Genomic DNA, 26,745 nt, shown 5'->3' with positions numbered 1-26,745 from the left:
CAATGAACCCGAAAATAAGCTGTAGCCCCATTGCAAGTTTCCTGCCGCTGCTCTGCGTCGGGCTCTAGGCGCTCGGTGGCAGCAGTGTCATAAGGTGGAAATTCAGTCCTAGAAGTCAACTGAGACAAAAAAGAAGCTGGAGGATGGAAGTGTAGGGTTGGGTGCCATTCAAAGGAGGCCCAGGTGGTTCCTGCCCTTGGTTCTGGAGGCCCAGACACTCTGCCTCATCAATACCTACGGGGACCCGGGCCCTGAGAGAACCAGATGCCCGGGAGGCAACTGACCGTCAAGCAGAAGTGGAACTGTAGGCTCGTGTAAACGGGGCCCTTGACCTGGGGCTTAAATGGTGTAGGGAGTAGGAGGGTGGGGAGTAGGAGTGACAGAGTGTGTGTGTCAGCGTGCACATGCGCTGTGTGCACGTGCTGTTTCTCAGCTTCCTTGCTGTCCTCGCCACGTGATCACAAGGCGGCACCCCGAGATGTGTCCTCCCATTTTCATGGCCCCTGGGAACCAGGGATTCTACTTCTCCGGTAGCTCAAACCAAATCCTGAGTCACGTAGCAGCCCAGCTGGCACAGGGGAGGAAACCTGCCAAGTGGCTCAGGCAGGTGGGCAGGGCCACACCCAGACATGGCCGGGGAGCCTGCGCACGTGGGAGGCAGCTCCGACCTCAGCCTGCTGGGTAGTGTTTCCCTCCCTCCACACAGTGTCATCAGGTCTGGGGGCGCACGAGGCCCGTGGCTGACACACATCTCCACCCCCCACCAAGGCCATGTTGGGTGGCATTGCTGCAGTCACCTGTGTGTGACTGCATTTTCATTTTTCTGTGTGTCCCTCCAGGGCTGATGGACTCCTGAATGGCGCGTGTTCTCTGTACGTGGATTAACACATTCCAGCTCATTTCTGTGAGGGCTTAGCTCCCAGGTAACCGTTTTCCTGTTTAGGACCTGTGCTCGCGGGTCTTCCAATTTGATGTAGGGGTAGCCTTATTTTCTGCATTTCCTAGTTTGGGGGGTTAACTTAAGTGTGAGATTTAAAACACTAGTGCGTCCTGGCTTTCTTGTGCCTGACCAAACCCAGTCAAGCTTTGGGTACCTTAAAGCTTCCAGAAACAAACCAAGTTAGCACTGATTCGTTAACTTGCAGGTGTTTTCTTAAAACTTGGTCTATGCCTTTTGAAAAAGTCAGTGGAGAAATACCCAAAGGAAGTGGTGAGATGTTTCGTAGTGTAGCTTTTCTAAGAAATCCCGTTAGCTGTCCCTCTTAGGTCTGTTTGGCTCACATTGAATGTCCCAGGGCTTGCCCGAAGGAGGGGGGACAGGTGTCATGATCAAGACTATCTTGGCTCCTCCCTTCACTAAAAACTTGGTTAAGGCTACTGTAGCCTCAGAACTGCGGCCCTTACCTTCCTCTTGTCACGTTTCACATTATGCATTTTAAGGTAATTGTGGGGTTTGGGTTGTGTTCTTTGCTTTTTCTACCCAAGTCCCGTCTTCCTGTTCTTTGGCAGACAGGTAGGTGGACATCCAGCTGCTACCATCTCCCCAAACACCGGTGGGTGCACTTCTAAATACCTCAGGTACTTGTGTTTCTTGTGTTTCCTTAGCCTCATCCCTGGGTGAGGCCGACTGGCCAGTGATTCTGCTATTTCGTGACCCAGCTTCTGCTGCACCTTTGCAGGTCCTGCTGTTGGAGGCCAGCTCTTCGTGCCTGGCTCCCGGGCAGAGCAGTAACATGGTGGGGAGAAGGTGGGGTTCCTTCTCTTTGAGGAGCCATGTGCCTGTCCAACTTTTGGCGGTTGCTGGCTTCTTTGGCTGTGGCCCGTCCCTCCAATCTCTGCCTCCATGTGCATGTGGCCTCTCCTCTCTGTGTGTTATCTTCTGTCTCATAAGAACACTGGTCATCGGCCCACCCAGCTAACCCAAGATGACGTCATCTCAAGCTGCTTCACTTAATTACATCTACAAAGACCCCTTTTCCAAATAGAGCCCCATTCACTGGTCCCACAGATTTGGACATAGCTACACCTTTTGGGGCCACCACTCACCCCACAACACCACTCTGCTTCTGGAGAAGACCTGCCCCGCCCTGGAGATGACGGGTACAATGGGCCCTACCCCCGAGGGACCCAGCCTGTAGGAACAAGACTCCCAATGTCATAAAGAGCACTGAGCCGAGATCACGTGCCTGTGCTGGGATCCTGGGGAAGAGGGGTGTTCCAGACCCATTCGCAGTGACACCGTGGGGTGGGGGCAGAGGCTGACCAAGGAGACAGTGGAAGACATTTTAAAATCAGTAAGACGCCCCTTGGCGTGCAAACGGGTTTGACTTCTAGGACGTCATGCACGTGAGTGTACAGAGCACCACCTCGCAGATGGGGGTGAGGGGCTGCTCTATTGGGAAGGGATGTGACCATCGCCTCCTGAAGCCCCAGGCATGGGAGGTGCTGGGCACACAGATAAGACCAATGACCCCACCCTTCTGGTAAGGACACTTGTAACTGCCCACCTGGGGGGCTGCAGTGCAGTGAGGGATGCCTGAGGATTTTGTCCCTGCTCACACGACATACACCCCACCTACTATGAAGAGTACACGTGTCCTGCGCCCAGACGATTTCACGGGACAGCAGTGCAAATCAGCCTGTTAGATGCTGCCCTCACTCTCCACGTGGCTACTCTGTGCAGTCACTCCTGTGATGGACTCCCGAGCAGTTTAAGTATGAGGGTGAGCAAACAATACTGTGCATGTTTAAATTTAAAAAATGTATTGCAGTGAAAGACACATTGCCATTAATCCCCCTCAAAATACTCCCCCTCACTTTGCATCCCATCGTTTGTGCCACTTTCTGAAGCAGTTCTGAAGTCCTCTTTTGCGAGTGTCTTTATTTGTGCTGTCGTGGCTGCCCTGATGTCCTGAATCGATTCAAAACGTTTTCCCCTCATGGTCATTTTGACTTTGGGTCAGAGCCAGAAGTCGCACGGTGCCAGATCCAGTGAATAAGGTGGATGAGGACACACTGTAATGCTTTTATTTGACAGAAATTGCCATACTCCAGAAGCGATGTGTGACACGGGGCGTTGTCATGACGGGGGATGGTTTACCACACACTTTAAAACACCTTCTCTCAACTGTAGCTCACACCCGACTGACTGCCACCGAACAAGTTGAAACTTGTCACACACTGTTACTAAGGTTCAATGCACCACTCCCCATATTGAAGGTCCCTGTCTTTCCATTGGATGGCACTTGGCAGCAGCATTCACCATAGTTTGTGATCACAACGGAAAGCCTCCATGTCACACATCACTTCTGGTACATGGCAATTTCTATCAAATAAAAACATTACGGTGTGTCCTCATCCACCTTATTCACCGGATCCGGCACCATGCAACTGCTGGCTCTTCCCCAAAGTCAAAATGACCATGAAAGGTAAATGTCTGAATTGATTCAGGACATTGAGGCAGCCACGACAGCACAACTAAAGACACTCAGGAAAGAGGACTTCCAGAACTGCTTCAGAAAGTGGCAAGAACGGTAGAATAAGTGTGTTTGAAGCGAGGGGAAGTATTTTGAGGGGGATTAATGGCAATGGGTCTTTCACTGTAATAATTTTTTTATTTAAACATTCACCATATTTTTTTTTTTTTATCACATCTCGTAGGTCTTGATGGTCATCTTGCGAAGCCAACCAGATACAGCTCTTTACTCTTGATGGCAGACAGTTGACAACCATGACTTCCTGGTGTCAATTATACAGTCTTCAGGAGGCACAAAATGCTCTCATAAATTTAAAGCAATTTCAAAACAAATTTTTTTTAACTTTTATTTAAGTGTTTTTTTCAGGACCCATCAGCTCTACGTCAAGTAGTTGTTCCATCTAGTTGTGGAGGGTGCAGCTCACAGTGGCCCATTTGGGGATCAAACCGGCAACCTTGGTGTTAAGAGCACTGCGCTCTAACCTCCGGACAAATTTTAATTATAAAAGCCAGGTAAATAAATTTTTACGAATGCTTTTAAATAAAAGCAATGTAACAGGAATTGTACTATTGCAGAAGACTTCAATCGTCAATTCTCCAATACCTACTTCCTTTGTAATTTTTTATTTTAGTCAGAGTAGCAACATGCACATCACAGAAGACACCAGCAGCAGGTCCTCACTCTCTGCCCCCTCCCAAGTCCAGGTGGACCTGCTTTAACCGTCCTCTGCCTGCTTCCTTCCCTCCCACTCCGCGTGTCTCGGCTCATCCATTTTAGAGGTTGCCTTCTGGCGTCTCTGTGGAGACGGGAATCGTAACATTTCTGTACCTCCTCTTTCCCTCTCCCAATCTCCCAACAGAATTCAATCAATGTCCACTGTTTTCATGAGCAAGACTATAAATATTAAGTATTGCTGAGCCAAGTGGATTACTACAATTACAATAAAAAGGACCCCTAGTAAAACAGTTCCGCAGGATTTACAGATGAAGTGACGCAGTGTCCGGGGCAGGCTAGGTCAGGAGGTGGCTCAAACAAACTTGACTGCGTGGGTTGACAATTGCTGAAGACGGCAGGCTTTGTGAGGGTTTATTATATTACCTACTTTTGCACTTGTGTGAAATTTTCTATTATAAACGTTAATACTTATTTTAGGGAGACCATGTGTGTGATAAACTTCGTCTTTAGCTATCTGGAAATATTGCAACTTGGCCCTCACTTTGGAATGTCAGCTAGCCGTTTCGAACTTGAACTGCAATCCACAGCAGAACCATATTTGATTACCACCACCCAGCATGTACACGCTGCATTTCCTCAATTCTGTCCTGAACACTGTTTCACATTTTGGTATCTGTGGCGTCGGGATGCGTCTTCCAAGCAACGAGATCTTAGACTTGGCGAAACACAGCACATGACAAAACATCACATGAGCTGCAGACTCTTTGCTGCCCCTCCCATTGAGGGCTGGGCTCTAACCCTCACCCATAAGCCTGGGCCGGCCTCCGTGACTCGGTGGACCAAATGAATGTGACAGATGTCATGTTTGGGGACCTCTGAAACAAGGTCATCAGAAATCATGCAGCTTCCGCCTGGACTTTGTGGCACTCTTGCTCTGAAAGAAACCAGCCCCCAAGTAAGAAGTCCTGAGGAACCCCAAGCTCCCCACATGGAAAGGCTGTGGAGCGGGAGGTCCCACAGGCTCCTGCCATCCAACTGTAGGTGCCGGACATGTAAGTGAAGAAGCCAATTTGGACGTTCCAGTCCCAGAACGTGGTGGGGAGAAGCAAGATGCTGACCCAACAGGCAGAACCAGGCGCAGTCACCTTGCCCCAGCCGTGGGCCACCATTTGAGATACCACCAATGAGGCTCCGTTGAAAACAAACATGAGCCATGCCTGCTGTGCCCTGTCCAGACTTCTGACCCACGAAACTGTCAGCATGATGAAATGGCGGGGGTTTTTACCACCGACGTTGGGGGCCGTTTATTACACAACAATAGATAATGGGAACTCTTAAGTAGGAAATGTACTCTTACATTTTCTATTCTGTCTTCTTCTTGTTTTTTAGGCTGTTTTCCCCCCAGCAAATTGATTTCACAATCCACTAAAAGATCACCATCTGCCCTGGCTTATCTGCTGCTGTGTAAAAATGCACCCCAAGACTTAGTGGTAAAAAACAACCATGATTTGCTGATTTTTTTTTTCTCTTCGTGTGGTGAATTAGCAACCTGGGTGGTTCTCCTCCTGGTCTTTCTTGGAATCGCTCCTGTGATGGCTCCACGGGGGCTGGAAGGTCCGAGGTGGCTGCAGTCAAGTGCCTGCCACTAGTGCTGGCTGTTGGCTGGGGGGCCTCAGTTCTCCTTCCTGGGGCCTCTCCACTCTCTACACGGCCTTCCTCACAGTGTCGTGCCTCAGCTTCAGCTTCCGAGAGAGCAGAATCAGAAGCTGTGAGATGGATCTTAACAGACAGACCCCAGTGTCATGTCTGCTGCATCCTATTGACCAGAGTAGCTCACAGGGCCGGCCCAGGTGCAAGAGGATGGAGAAATAGACCCTACTCATCTCATTATGGGAGGAACAGCTGTTCACTGCTACGGACTCAGTGTGTCCATATTCATACGCTGAAACCTACTGCTCGAGACGTGGGGCCGTTGGGCGTGCTTAGGTCCTGAGGGTGGGGACCTCATGGATGGGATTCATGTTCTTGTAGAAAAGACCCCCTGCACCACGTGAGGACACGATGAGAAGTTGGCCATCTGAACCAGAAGGCCAGACACTGAATCTGCTGACACCTTGATCTTGGACTTCCCGTCTCTAGACCTGTGAAAATACATTTCTGTTGTTTATAAGCCATCTAGTCTATAGTATTAGAGGAGGCTGAGCTGACTAGGACGGTCGCATATCAAAGAGGCGTGGACGCGGGAGAACGGTCCACTGAGGGCTGTAGCAGTCAGCTCGTTCTACCGCAACAAATACCACAGACTGGGTGACTTAAAAAAACTGGTATTTACGTCCTCACAGTCCTGGAGCCTGGAAATTCCAAGGTCAAAGCGTCGGCAGGGCTGGTTTCTCCTGAGGCCTCTTTTCCTGGCTTGCAGGCAGCCGTCTCCTCCCTGTGTCTTCACACGGAATTTCCTCTATGAATACACATCCCTGGTAACTCTTCCTCTTCTTAATAAGGACACTGGTCACATTGGATCACGGCCCCACTCTTGGCCCCTAATTTAACCTTCATCACCTCTGAAAAGGCCCCTGTCTCCCAACACGGTCACATTCTGAGGTCCTGGGGGTCAGGGACACAGTTCAGTACATAACCAGGGCCATTATCGTGGCAATCTATGACGCACTGTTGGAAACACTGTTTCTCACATTTCAGGTGGACAGTTATTTTCTCTTGGACATTATTAGTCCGTGGTCTTCTGATACCCAGTGGGCATAGGGCAAGTCTGTAGTGCGGCTGATTAATCGTTATTCTTTTGCAAACCATCTGTCTTTACATTCTGGTAGCTTTTATGACTTTCCTGGAGAGTTTGCAGTTTTACTATCACGTTTCTAGGTGTATTTTCATGTTTATTATAAATATCACCCTTTGAATTGGAGAGCATTTTTGGTGTGAATGCTCTCATCTTTCTTGGATTACAGAAATTTCTCACCTATCATTTCCCCAGCTATCACTTCTCCATTCTATCATTCTCTGCTCTTGGAACTCTGTTCAATACAGATTATAGTCTCTCAATCTTCCATGTGAAGTACATGCTGTGTCTTATTATTTTTTTTTATTGCTTTGAATCTGTTTTTTATTCTGTGCTATCCCTTGGTAATAGCTTCCAAATCACCAATTTTCTCCTTAACCATGTAAATCTAGAGTTAACATACTCTATCGAGTTTTTCATTTCAATAACCATATTTCCCACATTGTATTAGTCGGCTCAGGCTGCTGTAACAAAATGCCACAGGCTGGGTGGCTGAAACAATGGGAATTTATTTCCCACGATTCTGGAGGCTAACTCGAAGGTGCCGGCCGATTAGGTTCCCTCGTGAGGGGCTCCATTCCAGGCTTGCAGACGGCCACTTTCCTGCGGTGACTTCACATGGAGACAGGAAGCAAGTTCTCGGTGTCTCTTACAAGGGTACAAATCTCAGCATGGAGGCCACACCCTCATGACCTCATCTAAACCTAGTTACCTCCCAACGGCCCCACTTCCAAATACCATCACACTGAAGACTAGCGCTTCCACATATGAATCTGAGTGGGGGACACAATCGAGTCTGTAGCACCTGAGTGAGATTTTACATAAGTTTTCGTAACTGCCTGTTTTTGTTTATTAGTTTTGACTATTTTGTAAATGTTCCTTGTCAAAACATTGATATTTTTAAATCATACCCATATTGTGCTACAACATGAAATTCAACTTTAATAATTCACATTCTCATTGTTCATTGTATTGGTTTTCTCGTTTAATGTTAGTTCTTAGAATTTGCTTTGGAATTTATATTGTAGGCTCATTTTAAGTGGAAAGTATTCTGTTTTGCGTTTTCTCTTCTTCCCTCTGGGTGTGTGATGGGCCCTGTCTCCTGTCTCCAGGAAGCCTCAATGATCTCCCATTGGACCAAGTTGGAGCACGTGCCCATCCCTGAGCCAATCAACGCTAGAGGAGTACAATGTGCTGATTGGTTGAGGCCTGGGTCGTGGGCAGCACCTTGGAGACTAGAGGAGGCTCCCTCCACAAGTTGTACCTGGAGGTAGGGGACCCTGGGGGCCGAACTGAGGTATCCACAATTTCCCAAGTGAAAGAGGGTGTTCTGAATAATTGATCCCAGGCCACAGGTGTGGGTCACAACAGGTCTCACCCGCGTGCTGTGTGGCTTCAAGTAGGGCATCCAGCCTCTCTGATCTCCATCGTCTCAAGTAAAATGGACATATCTTGCCAGGCTTGCCAGGGCTTTCTCTTCCTATTATTGCCAGCTAAAGGCCAACACTCACTGGGCATTTCTGCATGCCAGGCCCTGTGCTAACCAAACGACATGTGGTCTTCATATTACAACTCCAGGATGCAGGTGCTAGCTGCACAAATAGCGAAACTGAAGCAGGGAAAGGCAGTGAGACTGTCCACTGTCGCACAGCTAGTAGGCGGTGGAGCTGGGGTTTTCAGGCAGGTGCTCAGCCTCCAGAGCCTTTGTGCACAGCACCTGTTCCTGTCTTCAGGCAGTGACTAAAGCGCTCCATGAAAGTTGTCACTGAAAGCGAGTCTTGCCTTTTGCTTGGCTGCACACACCACTGCACTGCCGGTAATAATGATGGATGTGAAAATGCTTAAGTTCTTTCTGTCTGACCTTGTGCCCCCGTGCACACCCCATTCTTTGCCACCTCTGTGCCTTTGCTTGAATTTCTCCCTCCCCCTGGGAGCCCCGTCCTACCTTTTATGTCCTAACCCTACTTACTCTTAACGCCCCAGCTGAAAAGCTTTCTCTCCAGCATCACTTCGAGGACCACACCTTGATGTGTCACAGGCCCATCAACGTACCGAGTCCAAAACTGTATTCTCACTCTCTCCCCTCAATCTTATTGCGTCGCCCCCTGCCCCTAATTTTCCTTGTCTGAGAATTGACTCAGATGCTAGGAGTCATCCTTGCGTAAGGAAAAATTTCAGACTTTACAATGGTAAAAGTGATTTTTGGACATTCCTTCGAAAATGCTGGAGCCTCTGACAACCAGCTGATTCTATAGAATGCCTGCCTTTTTTTTCAGTCTAGACGATCTCATACCTCTGTAGAGGAAACAGTCAACCTGTAGAAAACAGACAGCAATGCAAATAATTCTTGTCCACAGACATGCAAATTAGCCGGGTCTAGTGAAATACAATGGACTATTGCCGTATGGGTAGACCAGTTTTTGCAAATTCTTTTCAGCATTTCTTTGACTTCCTTTGAAAAAGTTGTAACACCTTATTGCTTCACTCATTATTACGAGGTCTGCTAATGAAGTTCGTGAACTCATCCTAGAAAAACTGTTACATACCTCATTGCTGAATATCACTGTGGTCACCTTCGAAGGACTCCCCTTGGGAAGCTATGCACCAACGCCAGCAACTAGTCCATCCTTCAAAGCAATTTTGGAACTCTTTTTCTGCAATGGCCATCAGAGCTGTTGTATTACCCTTGATGCCCTGAATGTCATCAAACTGTATTCCTTTCAATATTTCCATTATCTTTGCATAAAGAAAGAAGTCATCATATCAGGTGAGTAGGGAGGGTGTTCCAATACAGTCATTTGTTTACTGGCTAAAAACTCCCTCACAGACAGTGCCATGTGAGCTGGTGCATTGTCGTGATGCAAGAGCCATGAATTGTTGGTGAAAAGTTCAGGTCGTCTAACTTTTTCATGCAGCCTTTTCAGCACTTCCAAATAGGAAACTTGGTTAACTGTCTAGTTAAATTAATAATGAATAATCTCTCTGATATAAAAGAGGTTAGCAACATCATTGCAACAAGTTTGCGAACTTGTCAGACCTCATAAATCTTTGACGTGTTCATTTTATATGTGTATGAAAATTGTGACTTTATATTTAAAAAAAAAATTATCCTTTGACACCTGACAGCTCCTTCCCCACTCCAAACCCCCAATCCATTCTCAAGTGTAACAATTTAACTTTTTATTTTATTTTTTTACTTTTTATTTTTTTGCTTTTCATTTTTAAGCAGTGACCTTTATTTATTTTATTTAGTTAATTAATTTATTTATTAACTTTTTAAATGTCTCCTGTGTCTACTCCCTTCTCTCCATCTTACCTTCTCCCAAAAGTTTGCCTGAAGTGGTTGTACTAGGCTCCTCCTACCTGGCCCTCTTCCCAACCATTCCCGGCTCAGCAGCCAGAGGAATCTTATTACAATACACACTTGATGATCTCTCTCCTCTACTTAACTTCCTCCAAGGACTTCCTATGTCTTTAAAAACAAAAGCCAGTGCTCACATGGCACTGTCTGTGAGGGAGTTTGCTGTGCCCTGCCAACCCCTACATGACCCGGCCCCGTCGCGCTGCACTGCCCTGCTTCGTCTCCACAGTTCCATTACACCGACCTTCCTTCAGTTCCTCTGCGGCAAGACGTTTCCTGCCTGGAAAATTCTTCTCTTCTTACTACGTTCATTCCCATTTGGCCTTTAGATGTTGACGCAAATGTTCATTTAATTGCTCAAAGAAACCTTCTCTGATCTCCAGGAGGAGTTCAGGTCCTACCTTCTCTTCAGTATAATTTCATGACATCCTAGACTTCTTCATAGCATTTATCTTGTTTCCTAATTATACATCTATGCGATTAATGCCTTAGTTCTCTTCTAGGCTGCAAGGGCCGTGAGGAAAAGGCCCATTTTGTTCTGCTGACCTTCTATCCCTAACACATACCTGGCCTTTTTTGGATGGACGGATGCATGGATGATTAATGGATGCATGTGTGGGTGATGGATGGAGGGGGGATGGATGGATGGATGGATGTGTGGGTGACGGATGGAAGGACGTGTGGAGGAGGATGAAGTCACCTGTGAGGGAGTCCGCAGGGCTCTAGGCACTTGCGTTGACCCTACGCTTGGCTCACTTTCCCTTTTTCACCCAGGGCAGTGCTGGAATACCACCTCGATTGTCTGCACGCGACGGGAGCTCTGTACATTTACCCTGCAGAAATGAGCACTTTGTTTTAAAGCATGCTTTGCAGGCTCGCACCAGGCGGGTTCGCGCTTGCGCTAGCGGTGGCCGTGCCACGTGGCCCAGGGAGGCGGCAGGGAGCCGCGCCGCCAGGAAGCTCGGGCCCGACAGCTGCGGCGGCTGCCGCGCAGTCACCAGGGCTCCCGCGGCTGCGGACCCGAGGCCGGGAGGGGCGTGCCGGGCGGGGGCGGAGCCTCGCCGGGACCCGGATGCGGCCGCGGCCCCGCCCCCGCCCGCGGAACCGGAAGTGCAGCCCGAGCTGGGGAGCGGCGGGCGTAGCGAAGCCAGGGCCGAGCCGGGCCGGACCGACCCCAGGTGGCGGTAAGCGAGTGCGGCTTCCGCCGGGCGAGGAGGGCCGGTTCCTTTATTGTGGTCCCGGGCGCCGCCAGGCCCCGAAACGGGAAGGAAGCGGCGGCCGCCGCGGTCTCGCCGCTCTTCCGCTCGCGGTTTCGGGCGCGGGGGGAGCGCGGGCGAGGCTTCCCCGAGCCGCGGGCGGGGACTGTGGGAACGGGGCTGGGGGCTCGGGGAGGGGGGCGGGGGGCTCGGAAGGAGACGGGGGGCTGGGGAACCGGGCTGGGGGCTGGGGAAGGGGGCGGGGGGCTCAGAGAAGGGGGCTGGGGGCTGGGGGCTCGGGGAAGGGCGCTGGGGGCTGGGGAAAAGGGCTGGGGGCTCAGAGAAGGGGGCTGGGGGCTCGAAAGGGGCCGGGGGGCTCAGGGAAGGGGGCTGGGGTCGGAGGGAAGGAGCGGGGTTCCGAGGGAAGGGGCCGGGGTCGGAGGGAGGGGGCCGGGGTCCGAAGGAAGGGGGCGGGTCTGCTGGAGGAAGCGGGGAGGAGAGGGGTCAGATGGGAAGAGGTTTAGTGTCCAAGGGGGAAGAGGCCGGAGGTCTGAGAGGGTGGAGGTAGGGGCCGGGCCCACGGGGCGGGGGACGCGGCCCAGCACCCGGGGTTAGGGGAAAGGTGTGGAAAGCCGAGGGGGAAGGTGCTGGGGCTCCTAAGGGTCGGTTTCGGATCCAGTGGGACTGGCGACGGAGGGGTCGCTGTCCGCCTGGGAGGGGCCACACCTACAGGCAGGTTTTGCAATCAGGTCAATGGAAATGCATGGACACGCGGAGCTGCAGCGCGTTGTGCGGCTCTAAATTTGGAACAGCCCCTGCACTGGGTGTGTTGGAAGTCACCAGAAAGGTGCTTTTGGTGTTTCTGTTGTGTTTCTGTCGCCTGAATATTCCAATGGGAGCTTGCTCTCCTGCTGGAGCGTCTCAGGTGAAGAGGGGACAGGCTTCCTCCCAGTGGAATCTGAGGGCCTGTCGGCCTCACGGGGGAACTCCGTCTTCCTCTGGTCACAGCTCTGGAGCTGCTGGGAATGATTGCTGGCTCCTGGGTGACGCATTTGGGCTGTGAGTTCACTTGCTCCCTCCCCGCCCTCCGGCTTTGTCAGGGGGCTAGATCCAGCTGGATCCAGAGCTCGTGATCCAGCGTAGTAGCCAGGCTCGCCTAGGGCTGGAAGGGCTGTGGGTCCCGCTCCTACCCCCATTCCTGTGTTAGACCGCGGTGAGTCACCGCGCACTGAGGCAGTCCTGGGGAGGAACCTGCCCCCACACACTCTGGGAGCAAGGAAGCGCCCCAAAGGCGACTTTCAGACCCCAGCAGAAAGAGCCAGGGTCGCGCAGAGTGGTTTTTTGATGCTCTCCCCCAGTAACTGAAGTTTACCCCCCACGAAAGCTGACTTAGTTGAAGCATTTTGCTGAACTTACCTTTAAATCACTTTGAAGTCAGGGGAATTGGTGAGTCAGACCTTTGGTCCAGGCTGTGTGCAGTACCCTGTTTCCCTGAAAATAAGACCTAGCCAGACAACCAGCTCTAATGCGTCTTTGTAAGACCGGGTCTTAAATTAAGTTTTGCTCCATTAGAGCTGGTTGTCTGGCTAGGGCTTACTTTCGGGGAAACACGGTAGGTGCTCAGAGTGCACGGCTGCGTGAGTCACTGAGCTGAGCGCTGGGACTGCCTGCCTGGTGTTGCGACAGCCTTGTCCTGGGCCGGTCTGGAGCTGGGAAGTGCCTGTCAGAGGCCCTGCCTCTCAGTTGTCAGGGTGCAGGCAGGTACTTGGAGTGAACTGAGCGGGGCGCAGGGAGGGGTTTCCTCTGAGTGACTGGCGTAGGGAATGGCCTCGTGCTCTGTGGCTGTTGGTTTTCTGCTACACCAGATAGTGGGCTCAATGGAAAGCCAGTTCTGCACTTAACGCACTGCTGGTTGGAGGCCTTTTTCACTCTGTTTATGTGGAAGTGCAAGATCACTTCCCACTTGGGCAGCTTGATTTGTACGGGTGACGTTTGCAAGGAAGGTTTACTGCCAGTGCACTATTAATGGCAGCTAGGGGTCTTATCTTTTTTTCATTTAAAGTATTGAGAGGGTAATAAGTGATTTTAGGTTTGAGCCTATCACTAGTGGCTCTTGGGTAGTTTTATAGATGCTGATTACAGTGCGGACGACCGTACCCAGACTGTACTGAGCAACCTGCACAAGTGAGAGCTTCTGAGGGGCGCACAGGAAGGGCCAACAGAGCTCCCTCCCTCCAGTTCCGAATTCCTGACAAGCTGCTGCTGACCTAAGGGGCTCCAGCCTGTGACTGGCGTGTCCCAGGAACAAGGGGATTTGAATCGTCTGCTGTGCACTGTCTACCAGTACGGCCTCCAGGCGAGGCCGGGGTGTAGGCCTATGGGAGAGGCCGTGCGTTAGTGGCTTGGGGAGCTTGTGGCGTAGGGCGCTGGCGTCTTGATCTCATGCGGTAATCGCCTCCGCCCCTAACCCCCCCCACACACACACATTATGACCCCTTCATGGAGTCTTTTCCTTACATTGTTTTTTTTTTAAAACTCACAGTAATAGAATTTTATTATTTTTAGCAATGTCATGAATTAGAATGAACTAAAAATGGAAACTTACCGGGATGATAGCAAACAGGAAATGTCTGTGCCACCAATTCAGGGAATAATTTCTGTTTGCGTTAAGAAGACACTTCATACGGTTGTAAAACTTTGAAACTTCTGATTTTCTGTAGTCTCTCAATGTGTCTGAAAAGCGGTTGAGCTTTTTGGTGAGTAAAATGCCAATTGCTCATCCTCCTCTCAGACTTCTTTATAAAACCTGGTTGTTTGGGAAGATTTCAGAGGTATTCTAAAGGGATCTCCACACATAAGGATTTGCCCAGAGCACCTGTCCACACATCCTCTGAGCTGTTCACCCTTAATCTTTTTACAGACGGAATCATTCCCAGATGCCTGGAAATCCCTCATTGGATTGCCGTTTTTTAAACAGACTTTTGTGAACAGCGTTTCATCTTCAGCCGGAAAGAAAGGTTTGTTCTCTCCCTTTGGATGGTCAGGGTGAACCCCTCTGTATTCGAGGGCAGGGAGGGAGTGTTCTCCCACTGGGTTGGCGGAGATAGGTGCAGTCATTTTCTGGGAAGAAATTTCTGCCCATGCTTTAGAAAAATGAGGGGGTTCCAGAAAACTCGGGTGGAGGAACAGAAAGCACCTCTGTCCTCTCAGAGGAGCGGCCTGGCCTCTTCCACCTGCTCTGTGGAAGGCGGGAGGAGCCACGAGGCCTGCCAGTCTGCTCACCCCGCCCACCGGGGAGGCAGGCATCCAGAAAGATCGGGGAAGCTTGAGCTCTGCTCCTGTCTTCCTGATGAATCTGAAAAAGTATCAGGCAAAGACATCTGCTTTCGCCTTTGCCGTGGGGGACGTGAGCCTATCTGGGGCAGATGTGGCTTGGGGAGGCATGGGCTGTGGGCAGTCAGTTCACTTTCGGGCAGCTGTTGCTTTGTTGGCGGCGCTCGTTTGGGCTCACTGGGGCAAGACTGGCTGGCGGTGCTTCCCAGGTTGAGATTGGAAGTCTGTTGGCTCTCTCAAATTGTGTCAGTAGCAGATCACATCTGGGACGTTTTTGCTTTGGGACACCTAGACAGAGGCAGTGAGGTTCGAGGTGGCCCGGAAGGGACATTGCTGGCCCTGCTCCACCCAGCCACAGACGGTCCACCCAGGTGACTGTGGTAGGAGTCGGATCTGGAAATCTGAGAGCGCTGTGCCCTGATTCACGTTCGATACCACCTTGAATTTGGACTTGAGACCCAGCAGAGCTGGAGGGGCCGTATCTAGATGGGAGATTCTCAAGCTGTGAGGCGCTTTTGTCCTGTCTTAACTGAAGCACAAAAGCACCAGTGTGGCGCTGCCCCGGGTGAGACGTCCTCCTTTCAGACACCTGGCTGGAGCTTCTGGTTGATGGAATTAAACAGATCTTTCAGTTGCTTCCCGACCCGTGTGAAAATTGATTAGTACTTCTGTGGAAGCTGAACCCATTCTTCTCGTACGTAGTTTCCTTTTGAAACCCTTAAAGGTTGGATTTTACCCTTGCGGTTACGAGCAGAATGACCTTGTTCAGGCGTCGGGCGGCATCGCTGTTCTGTGTACCAGATAAAACCTTGCAGAGCTCAGGCGCTGAGGAAGCGAGGTGGTGGCCCATGTGGAGAATTGTCTGACACAGGAAAAGTTGGCATGTTACATACTGTGTTTCCCCACACAGATGGTAAAGCAGCCCTTTAGTTAATTCTTTGAAATACTTACTGAATTGTCAGTCTGAGTTAAAAAAGTCTCTGTTACATTTCCAGTAAGTATTTGAAGTCAAAATGGGTGCTTTTAAAAAAAAAAATTGATGAAGTACATGTAACGGAAAGTTTTACCTTTGGTGACATTTCCTATGTTCGTAGTGTTGGACAGCCCAGAATGGATGCTTTTTGCATGGACCACACTTTTGTCGTAAGACTTAGTGGAATAGGGATGTATTTCTAGTAAATGAAGTAAGTGCACACATCAGTTATTTTCCAGAACATTTTCTTGAGTTGAAGCCAGAGTATTTCTGGTGTGTACTGATGCCAGCAGTGTTATAACTCGAACAGTACGTTTCTTTTGTTCCTGCCGTGTCATTCAAGCCCCGGCGTTTTGATGACCGTTGAATCGTAAGCTCCCCAGCTCTCCCTGTGTTGTCTCAGGGTTTGGGTACTTTGGGCCAAAGGGCACATCTGCTGGCCTCTGAGGACTGCTCCCCCAGGTCTCCGTAACCCTCTGGCTGCTCTTTCAGATGTGGAAAGCGTCGGCAGGCCACGCCGTGACCGTCACGCAGGACGTCGGGGGCGCTGATGACTGGGAGACCGACCCAGACTTTGTGGTACGAGCCACCACCCTCCTCGGTGCTGGTGTTCCTGACGGGGACCTTCCAGGTTTCTTGGTGGGGGACTCATCGTTGGTGTTACGGGCGGGCTGTGGAACTGTCTCACCATTTGCTCTTCCTTCCAGAATGACGTGAGTGAGAAGGAGCAGAGATGGGGGGCCAAGACCGTGCAAGGCTCGGGGCACCAGGAGCACATCAAGTAAGCGGCCGCCCCGGCGTCGGTACGGAAAGGGCGTTCCGAAAGACGAAGGAATGCGTTTATATCTCTGGCTAACCCTGGGATGCCCTGGCATGTTGGAATTGCTTTTGTTTTCTCTGCTGGCCTGATACAGTTGTGCAGTAGGTGAAGACAGGACACGATGTGTACATGGTGTGTGTGCATACGTGTCTGTGTCCTAACAGTCTCACAGGTGAGCATAACACGTGCGTGTGTGTGTACGCACAGGTGTATGTGGACTTAGAATTCTGGAGCGTCTGCTCTTCAATGTTGCGGTTTTTATCAAGGACATACCTAAGCTCTTCCCTCCATGTGGCCGTTTCTGACATAGGGGATGTGTTTGACTACCTTCGACTTTAAACACCCCTCCTTAAGTTTTATTATTTTATTACAGTTTTGTGATGTTATCACTGTCCGTTGGGTACTGTGAGCTGAATCCCCAGCATTGTGTCCTCACAAAAAGCCCTGAATAGGAGAACTGAGAAGCGTGGCATTGTCCCTGCCTTGGCAGTGTCGTAAACTGCCATTTCTGGGGTAGTTTGTCTTCTTGTCAGGAAGTGTAGATAAGAGGGACTTAGAAAATGTGCTCAGACTTTTTTTCAGCCACCTGGATTCGGGCGTCCCCTCCCATTCCCCAATCGTGAGGGCGCCGTTACTGACCAGGGGACCTGCTGGGCCCCGGGAGCTGTTACAGGAAGTCATCCAGAGAAGGGGAGTCTGTGTGTGGCCATTTCAGACACAAGTGTTTGAGCCCCCGACCCCTTGCGCCCCCACACGGCACAGAAGCCACTGGAGGCTGTAAAGGTCCCTGGGTCTGCAGAGAGGAGCTGGGCCTAGGGGCCGCCAGGGATCTGGCGCTGCCTGGGCTATTGGCTGTGGTGTTGGGCTAACTCCCAAACTGGTTCAATCACCAGTTCCCTTTGTCATTTCTGTCCCCATGGCCTGGACACATGCAGGAGAGAGCAGATTGGAGAACAAAATAACTCTCTGGTACAAGCAGGCGGCCTCTGGGTTGGCTGGAATTCAGAGACCACAAGGGGAATGGGACCGTTCCTGGGACCTGTGGGCCCTCCAGGATTTGGGGAGTGGTGTCCGCTGCTCGTCGGGGTTGGGCGGTCTCCAGGTTGGTCTTGCTTCGTGGCAGCACTTCTGGGATTGTTGTGCAGATACTAAAGGTGTCCCTTGGGCTCCCCAGGGTCTCCTGGTGGTGACGGCTGCAGAGGCTTCCTGGCCTGCCAGCGTTGGTCCACATTTGGGATCTCTTTCACTATCCCAGGTGTTTAAAGCAAAACATGGCTTTTAGGTTGTAGATCCTGAAAGCCTTTGAGTATATAAAAAGCTGGAGCACTCCAGGTAAGGAGAAGCTGATCAAATGTTTCGACCGGTGTCCTAGCTATACGTGGGGAAGGGACGTCTGACTCTGTTTCCCCCTCTGCCTCAGGGGTGACATTGACAGAGCTAGCTCTCCTAACTCGGTTATATAATAAGATGGAGACACTTTTCTCCATGTGAAGTAAATATGGGGAGTTCACATGTCAAGGCAGCTACCTTAGGGTGACCTGGGGGACTCACTGTGCGGATTCAGATGTGTGTCCCCTAAATGGACTTGCATTTGCCTCTGAGAACTGCAGGAACAGGTGGGCCAGCTGGCAGGACCATGAGAAAGTGCAGGGAAGGCAGAGTTTGGGGGACCCCAGATGGCGACACCTGTACATGTACCAAGATGCTGTTTCCTGTCCTTCCCTGAACCAGAAGGAAAGGAGGCACATCTGTTTGACTGCTTTGCTCCTGTTTCATTTCTTCCCTTCCAGCATACACAAGCTGAGAGAGAATGTTTTTCAAGAACACCAGACCCTCAAGGAGAAGGAACTTGAAACAGGACCAAAAGCCTCTCATGGTTACGGAGGGAAGTTTGGCGTGGAACAGGACAGAATGGACAAAGTAAGTGGACTTCGCTGCAGGTTCCCGGTGTGCTTTGCGCTCTCCCACGGTCAGCAAAGTAGCCACTCCAGCTGTTCCTCAGGTTCAGCTTTGAGTTGATTGGTTGAGGATGAGATTTGCCCAAACTGGTCCCCTGTTGATTGGCTGCGCTCGTAAAGTACTCCCGCTGTATAGACGCCCTTTTAAGATTCTCAGGTGCTGGGGCGCGGCTGATGCGTAGGGAGGCCCAGAGCGGGAGGTCAGCCCCCGAGGCCAGCGCTGGGGTCAGGACGGGAGTCCAGAAGCACGTGGACTGCAGTGTCGGTGTCACCACTGCCTGACATGTGCGTGCCCGTCCAGACCAGAACCAGGTCTGTGGGCCCCACGTTCCACGTCACGGGTGAACATGCAGCCTTCACGTATTTACTGACCTTCAGAGAGCAGCCCGGTACTCGGCACAACATCACTGCCCCCCAGCCAAGTCCAAGTACAACACAGTGGAAGTGCTGGCTGAATGCGTCAGCCTTTGACGTACAGGCACGAATCCCTCTTCCTGCCCCCTGTCCTGGAGCGAAGACAGTGGACTGTTGTGGGTTTGCTTCCCAGTCAGGCTGATCTTTGCATTGTGACCGTCCCTGAGCCGCGCAGGGAGGTTCTGACCCAGCAGAGGTCTGCCTGCCTTCTGTGTGCAAGTATCCGCAGGTGTCGGGTTCTGGTCTGTAATTCCACACCTGGCCCCTCGCACATGGATCGGATTCAGTGTCTGAGCTGTGTCACGTCTGCGTCACAGAGCACTGCGCCACACTGTCACCGCAGAGGAGATACGTGGGGGCCTGTGGGCACCACAGACCGTGTCCAGAATTAGCCCGGAGCTGGAATCAGATAAAAAGCGAGCTGCAGGAAAGAGACAGGGACTTTTCACAGTGTGGCTGTCACTCGTGGAGACGTCTTTAACACTGAAACGGAAAGTGGATAGAGTCATCTTTGGATTCTAAAAAAAAACATGGTAGCTTTTAGTGGTGCAAACAGACAAAACTCCCTGTGTTTAGGGCGGTGAGAGAACTAAGTAAGTGGAAACCTTTCCCACCCCAGTGAAGCTTGTGCTCGCGGGATTGTGGGGAGTTAAAGAGAAATTCAGTAGAAGTTTGCACCCCCAACTCTGGGTTGGAAAGATGGCATGTTGGGGAAAATCTATCAAGGAAGAGCTGGAGAACAGCAGCCACAGCACTGTGACTTCCTGCTTCTCTATTGCTGCTGGGACCATGTCACTCGTAGCACCTCGCCTTGGGCCTGTCTAGTCCCGAGCTTCTCTGAAGGGGCCCTCTTACCCACCCCCCCCCGCCCTCCCACAAGCCTGCGGCTGCCTCTCCCTGTGCCCTCTCCTGCCACCCTCGGCTTCTCTGTGTCATCCGTGCTGCCACATCGTACTGTTCTCTCCATGGAGGCTCTTAGGGGCCGAGACTCGTCGTCCCCAGTCTAGCACCGTGACAGCTCTGAATGGACGTCTCTTGGATGCCCAGAACCGCTGTCTCTGGGCGATGCATCGTTGGTACTTGGACAGCTCAGAGACGTGCTCTGTCCTTCCCAGTGGACGAGCTGGGCTGTCCTCCCCAAAGGTTAGTCATTCGGTTCCCCCTCTGTGCCTCAGCGCACGAAGGAAGGTTAGCTGTCAACTCTGTGAACACGGTTGGACCAACCTGTTGTCAGAAATAACTAAGATTTAAACCCAAACATAAGTGGCTTAAGTTATCTGTAACTGTCCTGTCCAGAAATTGCAAAAACCCTGAGATCTATTGAGAATTGAGGACAGTGTGATGGAGACTTCCAGAACAAACCCACCTCGGCAAACGCATGTTTGTGAGGGGCGTGTGGACAGGAGGCGCAGCAGCTGTCGGGTGCTGTCTACACTGCAGTCTGGGCACTTGCAGCCGCCAGGACCAGAGGTGGCCGTGCTGCGTGGCGTGGGCGCCATCCCTCGTGTCCGCCACATCCGAGACCCAGCGTCCATTCAGCGCCCTGCCCCGTGCTGTCTAGTAACAGGCGGAGTGTCGTCAGTATAAGGTCGCAGGCAATTTGGGGGTAATCCGTGTCAGTCAAAAAGCTGGAAGAATTGCCAAGCTGTCACTCTGGCCATCGTTTTGGAACCATTTTCTTCCAAGTTCTTTCGGAATAGTCATGCTGGGAACCCCTTGGCACACCGCCTGTGGGTGTTGCTTTGTTGATGGTTTTCACATGTGACCCTGGAGGCCATGGTGGGCAGTGTCCGCCACAGAGGTTTTCAGAGGCCGTGGGGCCCCACGCATCGGCAGTTGGCTACAGACGTTGGAACCCGGGAAGAAAAGAAAGGAACACAGCTCCGAAGTTCCAAGTAAAACCTGCTTTTTTCCCCGGGACACGGGAAGAATGGACACTGAGTTGCGTGTTGACCCTGCTTTAGTCTGACCCCAAACCCAGGCGGTGAAGTTGGAGATGAACAGACCGGGAGCATGTTTGTGGTGGGGCCTGACAGGCCCCTGACTGGAGGAGCAGCTGTGGTGGGGGTCCGGGGGCACTTCCCAGGCGGTGGTGACTTGCTGAGTAAGAGCAAAGGTTTGCGTGTGCCTTCTCCATGCCCCGCACTGGGTCGCGTGTCAGCCTGTCCTTGCTGCCCTGAAGGGGTCCGTGACCACTGTCCACTCTGACCCGGGAGCCAGCAGGGCTGGGGGCCCCAGAGTTCGGGTAGGAATATGTTCAGCTTGTGGGCCCTCGGGTCTCTGACGCGACTACTGACCCGGATGGTCGAATCACCGACGCGGCCGTAGACATTGTGTGAATGACACATGTGGCTGGGTTCCCAAAAGCTTGACTCACAAAGGGCTGAGGTGCAGGTGGCCCGCAGGCCATGGTGTGCTCACTCCGTCTGTGGCGGGAAGTGTGTGGAAAGTCGCACGCCGACTTACTGTCCGGTAGACATGACACCTCGAGCAGAAGGTGGCTGACCTGCTTCCGTCTGCCAGTGGGGATGACAGTTTGTGACATTGGATGAGCCCATGGGGTGACAGGCCCGCTCCACTCCTGCGTGGGGCGTGTGCTCAGTAGGTGTTGACTCTGAATACATATTGTAACGAAAGCACATGTGTCTATTTCAGTTTATTAGCAAAGTATTCTTGGTCCCGATTCCTGGGTCACATGGGATGAACATGTCTCACTTTGGCCGAATAGCCAGATTGCCAACTGTCATCCTGTGAACGGACCTTTGGCGCTGTGTTGCCGGCTGCTGGCTCTGTGGTTTCTGGGCGGGGATTGGCCTCCTGGTCCTTTGTTCACACCCAGTCGTGTCAGAAGCCCCACGTGGCCGGGGTTCACGGGCGGCTTCCTGGGGCCCAAGGCCGAGGGAGCGCAGTGACCGCCTGCACAGGCCGGGGTGGGAGGTCCCCCGGGAATCAGAAGCCCTGCACCGACTTCACAGTGCGGGTGTTGAAGGAGCACCCCACAGGCCCTGCACCACGGCGGGCACCTGACTGCCTGTCTGTCCTGTACAGTCCGCCGTCGGCCACGAGTACCAGGCCAGCCTTTCCAAGCACTGCTCGCAGGTTGACTCCGTCCGCGGCTTCGGGGGCAAGTTCGGGGTCCAGCTGGACAGAGTTGACCAGGTGAGTGATGCGCCCTGGGGACCAGCAGGGGACCACTCCCTGTAGCTCAGAGCCGGCTGCCAGCCTCGATGTGCTGCCCGGCGTGTCCTCTGGGCCTCTGGAGGGGGCGCAAAGGTGGCCGTGCCTCTGAGCTGCTCCAAGGTGACTGTGCTAAGACACGAGGACGGGAGAGCGGGACGGCCTTCTCCGTGTTGGCTGCAGAGGCGCCGTGTTGGTATCTGCTCATCAGACGGACCAGGGACAGCTTAGATGTGCCCAGGAGTGTGCCAGCGGAGGCCATTTCTGCCCTCCCTCCCCGCAGGGCTGTCACCGTGGTGGAGCGAGGTTCAAAGCCCATACGGCAGAGTGTGGCGCACACGCCGTTTCCGGCGCTGCACTTACACCCACATGCTGTGCGGCGGTTGGGCCTCGGCCTGACTCAGTCGAGAGCCTGGGTTTGGAGTCAGACCTCAGTCCACCTTCTGGCCTGGCTACCTGCTGGCCAGCCGTGCTGCACACTTCCCTGTCTGTGAAGTGGGGTGACAGGACCCATCCCCTGGGGTTGTGTTTGAGGACACCCCACAGTGTTGGGTCCGCTAATGTCATCTGAAAAGCGAGTGACTGTTTGGTCGTAGGGGATCGACCTGGAGGATGGAGGTGGCTGAGACCCACGAGCATAACTGGCACAGGCTGGCTGGGACGCGGCCTTCCCTGGGCAGCCCCGGGCTGTGTTAGATGGGGTGTGGCCTGCAGCTTCCAAAGGCCAGCGCTCTTGGCGTTCGTTAGACCCTGCACCTGGCTCGGGAAACCAAAGTTAGAAAGATAATGTGGTCTGTGTCTTTAAGAATTGCGTCCGTGTCGTGGAGGCGTTTAAGAATGCTCTTCACTTGTCTCGTCCCTGCAGTCTGCTGTGGGCTTCGAATACCAGGGGAAAACCGAGAAGCATGCCTCCCAGAAAGGTAAGATGCGGAGCAGGCAGACAGGGACGGGCTGACGGGTGTCACGGAGGACTCTGCCCCTCCTTAAGTGTCTGGGTCACCTGGTGGTGTGACAGTGCATCCCCGTCACCAGCTCGTGAAGCTCTGGCCTCTGCTGTCGTCGTGATGCCTCCGACCTGGCTGCAGAAGCCGCCTTCCCTCCCTCCGAGCCCTATCGCCCTGCAAAGCTCATGCTCTGACTTTGTTGGTGAAGAGCTAACATTCCCCCGGGTTAGAAAGCGGGGCCGAGATGTCCCCCCCCCCGTGTTTACATGATGTTGGCTAGCCTTTGTTAGGTCACGTTGGTCTCAGAAATCCATTTTTGAAAATGCAAGCATATCCCTTCCTCAAAGCACTTGAGGTATTTTTGTTTGTTGGTTTTGCAAGCTCCTTTACTCCTGACTCCGTGTGTCCTCGCGTGACCCAGGGACAAGCGCTCAGTCTGTGAGCACTACGGCCCCGTCAGCCCTGCATGGGCGTGTGGGAGGGGTGAGGCCTTTTCTGGAAAGGGTCTCGCTGCGTAGCTTTCTTTACCCACTGACCTTCATTCGAATGGTTAGTTTCCCAAGTGGGAGTGCAGCTTCATCCTGCTGTCGTGACAGAGGTGCCCCCTGACGGCCTGGTGTCCTGTGTCACTCCTGTGTGACAGTGGGGGGCTTCTCGTGTGTCTTAACGTGTGTGCTTGGTGTCTTGGTGAGACGCACGCCGACTTAGTTTCACCAAAGCCACGGCGTGTCAGTCATGGGGCTCCCTCACTGCCTGCCGCCCTGTCCCCGCAGACTACTCGAGTGGCTTCGGCGGCAAGTACGGCGTGCAGGCCGACCGGGTGGACAAGAGCGCCGTGGGCTTCGACTACCAGGGCAAGACCGAGAAGCACGAGTCACAGAGAGGTCAGTCCAGTCCACACGGCTCCCGCGCTCACCCGTGGGTGCCCCTTCCCGTTGTGTCGCTCATTCCCACGTAAACACCTGGGGATTTCTCCCGTGGTACAGATAGGGTTACTTTCCACTTACACTTAATCTGAAGTATTTTGAACTTAAGATGTTTGGACGCCCGTGTTCTTTTCGGGTCAGTGTGGCGGGTTTGTCATTTGTAATGATGACTTGGTCTCCATTGTGTGACGATTCTGTAATCCATTTAACCATTCCTCTTTTGAATGTAGAATTTAGGTTATTTCCAGTTCTTTAGTGTTTCAAGTGCAGAAAATGTTTTTGTACCTGTGTCTCACGTACATAAGCAAATATTCCACTGATGCGTTCCTAGAAACGGCATTGCTGAGTTCAAAGACACCAAATTTAAAATGTCGATGGGCCAACTGTCCCTCGAGCCTGCTGACGCTTCCCTTCACGGCCCCGGCCCTCTGGGCAGTCAGTTTTGAGCCTTGGCCCATTTGGCCCCGGCAGGGGTGTCGTGGAGGATGTCTGCAAGATTCGCCACCCACTACACAGGTCACGTTGGTTCTTTGCAGTGTTTGTTTCATCGGCCTGCACAATTTTAAAAAATAATAGCCAACATTGAAAAATAGCTTGCATATTGGAAAAACCCAGATTTCTTTTAAAAAAACAAAACCAACTCTGGAAACACCACTGCCTTGGCATTTCCCCTGGAAAGGCCGGTGGGCCCGAGGGGCCGCTCAGCCTGATTTGCCGCGGATGTCACTTGCTGTCACTTGCCAGCACACCGGCCTGCGGGCCACACGGCCCCTTTCTTGGCACTTGGTTTGCAGCCTCTGCCTGCCTTGCGGGGTTACTTTAAACCCTGATTGCTCTCTGTTCGCTGGCTTCACCTGCTTTACTGGAACCTGTACTCCTTTGCCCAGTACGCACACCGCGTGTCAGGACCCGCTGCCCATCCCTGTCCCCGTGACCCTGGAAGAAGAGTGAGTGCTGCCTCTGGGAAGCCCGGAGCCCGGCCAGTGTGCCCTGGGCGCCTCAGTCCCCTCCTCAGCCCCGGGCCCTCTGGGAAGGGACTTGATCTTCGCATCCTGTTCCATGAATGTGTCTGTGCTTCAGTGTCACAGGAACTGTTTAAATGACTTACCTCTGAGCAGCACTGATGTTTCTGGAAGATGCTCCATGTCTCCTGTTTCTTTGAAGGCGCTCCTGGGCGGGCGCGCTTCTGCTTGCTTTCGTTCCCGAGGCACCGTGACCTTTGAGAGCCGCACTGATGGCTCCTCCTGACCTCAGGCTTCGTAATGACCCAGTATTTGGTGCCATCTTCAGGAGCAAAGGGCGCTCAGTTGTTAATGTGCCATGGCTGCTGCTCTTCGTGTTTCTGGTGTTACTCAGAGGTCGTACCTGAGGGTTTCCGTGTTCCTCAGTGACCGTATCGTGAGCCTAAGAGAGTTCTGTTCCGTTTTGCTCAGCTGAGTGCTAGACGTCCCGGGGACTGCTGAGACCACGTGTGTCCCGGGTTCCGTGGCTGCCGTGTGAACATGCTGTTCTTGTTTGTAGATTATTCCAGAGGCTTCGGGGGCAAGTACGGTGTTGACAAAGACAAAGTGGACAAAAGCGCCGTCGGCTTCGAGTATCAAGGCAAAACGGAGAAGCACGAGTCCCAGAAAGGTGCTTCGCTGTTACTCCCCGGCTGGCAGCTTTAGTGAGCGAGGTGGTAACCAGAGCAGACACGGAAGCCGGAACTCGCCAGCAACCCCAGAGAGGCTGTCTCTCTCTAATTAAATAATTCAGTTTCAAACAGCAAATCCCAAAACACAGCTGTTAAATAAGAGACAAATCCTCGCACGTTTGGGGGCATCCAACAGCCCAGGAGTGTCGCTTGTGGTGACAGCCGTGGGTCGCACGTCTGTTTGTAAATGGTGACGCCGCGGTGGCCCATTAGTGCTGGTGGAGGCCGCGTGCCTTGGAGCTTCTGAGGTGGGGCCCCACCTGTGTTTCCTCACAAAACAGATTAGAGATTAGGTTTTCTCCCGGACATCCTATAGGAGGTCCTTGTAACGTCATCCAGAGTTTTAGCAAAGATCGGAGAGAGAAAGGACACAGTTAGCCAGTTGTTCGTATTCACTGCATCCATAACCTGCTTTCTGCCTGTTACCCACGCTGCCCACTAATCCTGGGTCGTGGTCTTGTCTCGTCCGTGTAGACTATGTGAAAGGGTTCGGAGGAAAGTTTGGTGTGCAGACAGACAGACAAGACAAGTGTGCCCTGGGCTGGGATCACCAGGAGAAGCTGCAGCTGCACGACTCCCAGAAAGGTACGTCCATGTTCACACTCGTTCTTGGGGCCCTTTCGGAGGTTGGCTGGTTGTCAGTCACCAGTCCGTTGACATGCTGTGTTCTCGCTGTATTTCTGTGCACTGTTGTTTTGTCCTCACTGTTTGGGGGTGTCCTGGGCCTCCCACAGTTTTGAGAAAACCCTTCAGCCAGTGTAGGATTCACCGTCCCCTCCCGAGCGGGAGAGCTGCTGGGGGAAAGGCGGGGTGGTCACCTCCTTAGGAAGCCGGTCCCGCCGGTGCGTTCTGGGAGTGCTATTTCCTGCCCTTGTTCAGCCGAAGGGGCGACGGTGTCCCCAGCCCGTGAACTCTTGTTGACCAAGTGCAGCAGTTGGTGAAAGGAGACCTTCTCTCTACCCGGAAGTACTTGCTCACCATAACGGAACCTGGTCCCTGGGGGGA

At 52.5% G+C, this 26,745-nt stretch overlaps 1 protein-coding gene across 2 annotated transcripts in view; it reads left to right on the top strand.

The window, feature by feature from the left end:
- The first annotated feature begins 11,345 nt into the window (after positions 1-11,345).
- CTTN (cortactin) overlaps positions 11,346-26,745 on the top strand; it is a 29,705-nt gene continuing 14,305 nt past the window's right edge. For both annotated transcript variants that reach the window (XM_033120298.1, XM_033120297.1), the window contains exons 1-10: positions 11,346-11,490; positions 14,423-14,519; positions 16,301-16,387; positions 16,516-16,589; positions 18,419-18,548; positions 22,049-22,159; positions 23,043-23,097; positions 23,895-24,005; positions 25,569-25,679; positions 26,215-26,325. In XM_033120298.1, the coding sequence (XP_032976189.1) occupies positions 16,301-16,387; positions 16,516-16,589; positions 18,419-18,548; positions 22,049-22,159; positions 23,043-23,097; positions 23,895-24,005; positions 25,569-25,679; positions 26,215-26,325 (790 nt within the window). In that variant the 5' untranslated portion in view covers positions 11,346-11,490; positions 14,423-14,519. The remainder of the gene's footprint in view (positions 11,491-14,422; positions 14,520-16,300; positions 16,388-16,515; positions 16,590-18,418; positions 18,549-22,048; positions 22,160-23,042; positions 23,098-23,894; positions 24,006-25,568; positions 25,680-26,214; positions 26,326-26,745) is intronic.

The sequence above is a fragment of the Rhinolophus ferrumequinum genome, chromosome 11, assembly GCF_004115265.2.
Source record: "Rhinolophus ferrumequinum isolate MPI-CBG mRhiFer1 chromosome 11, mRhiFer1_v1.p, whole genome shotgun sequence".
NCBI classification, from domain to species: domain Eukaryota; kingdom Metazoa; phylum Chordata; class Mammalia; order Chiroptera; family Rhinolophidae; genus Rhinolophus; species Rhinolophus ferrumequinum.
Note: the sequence above shows the minus strand (reverse complement) of the source record. Positions and strands in the feature narration are given on the sequence as shown.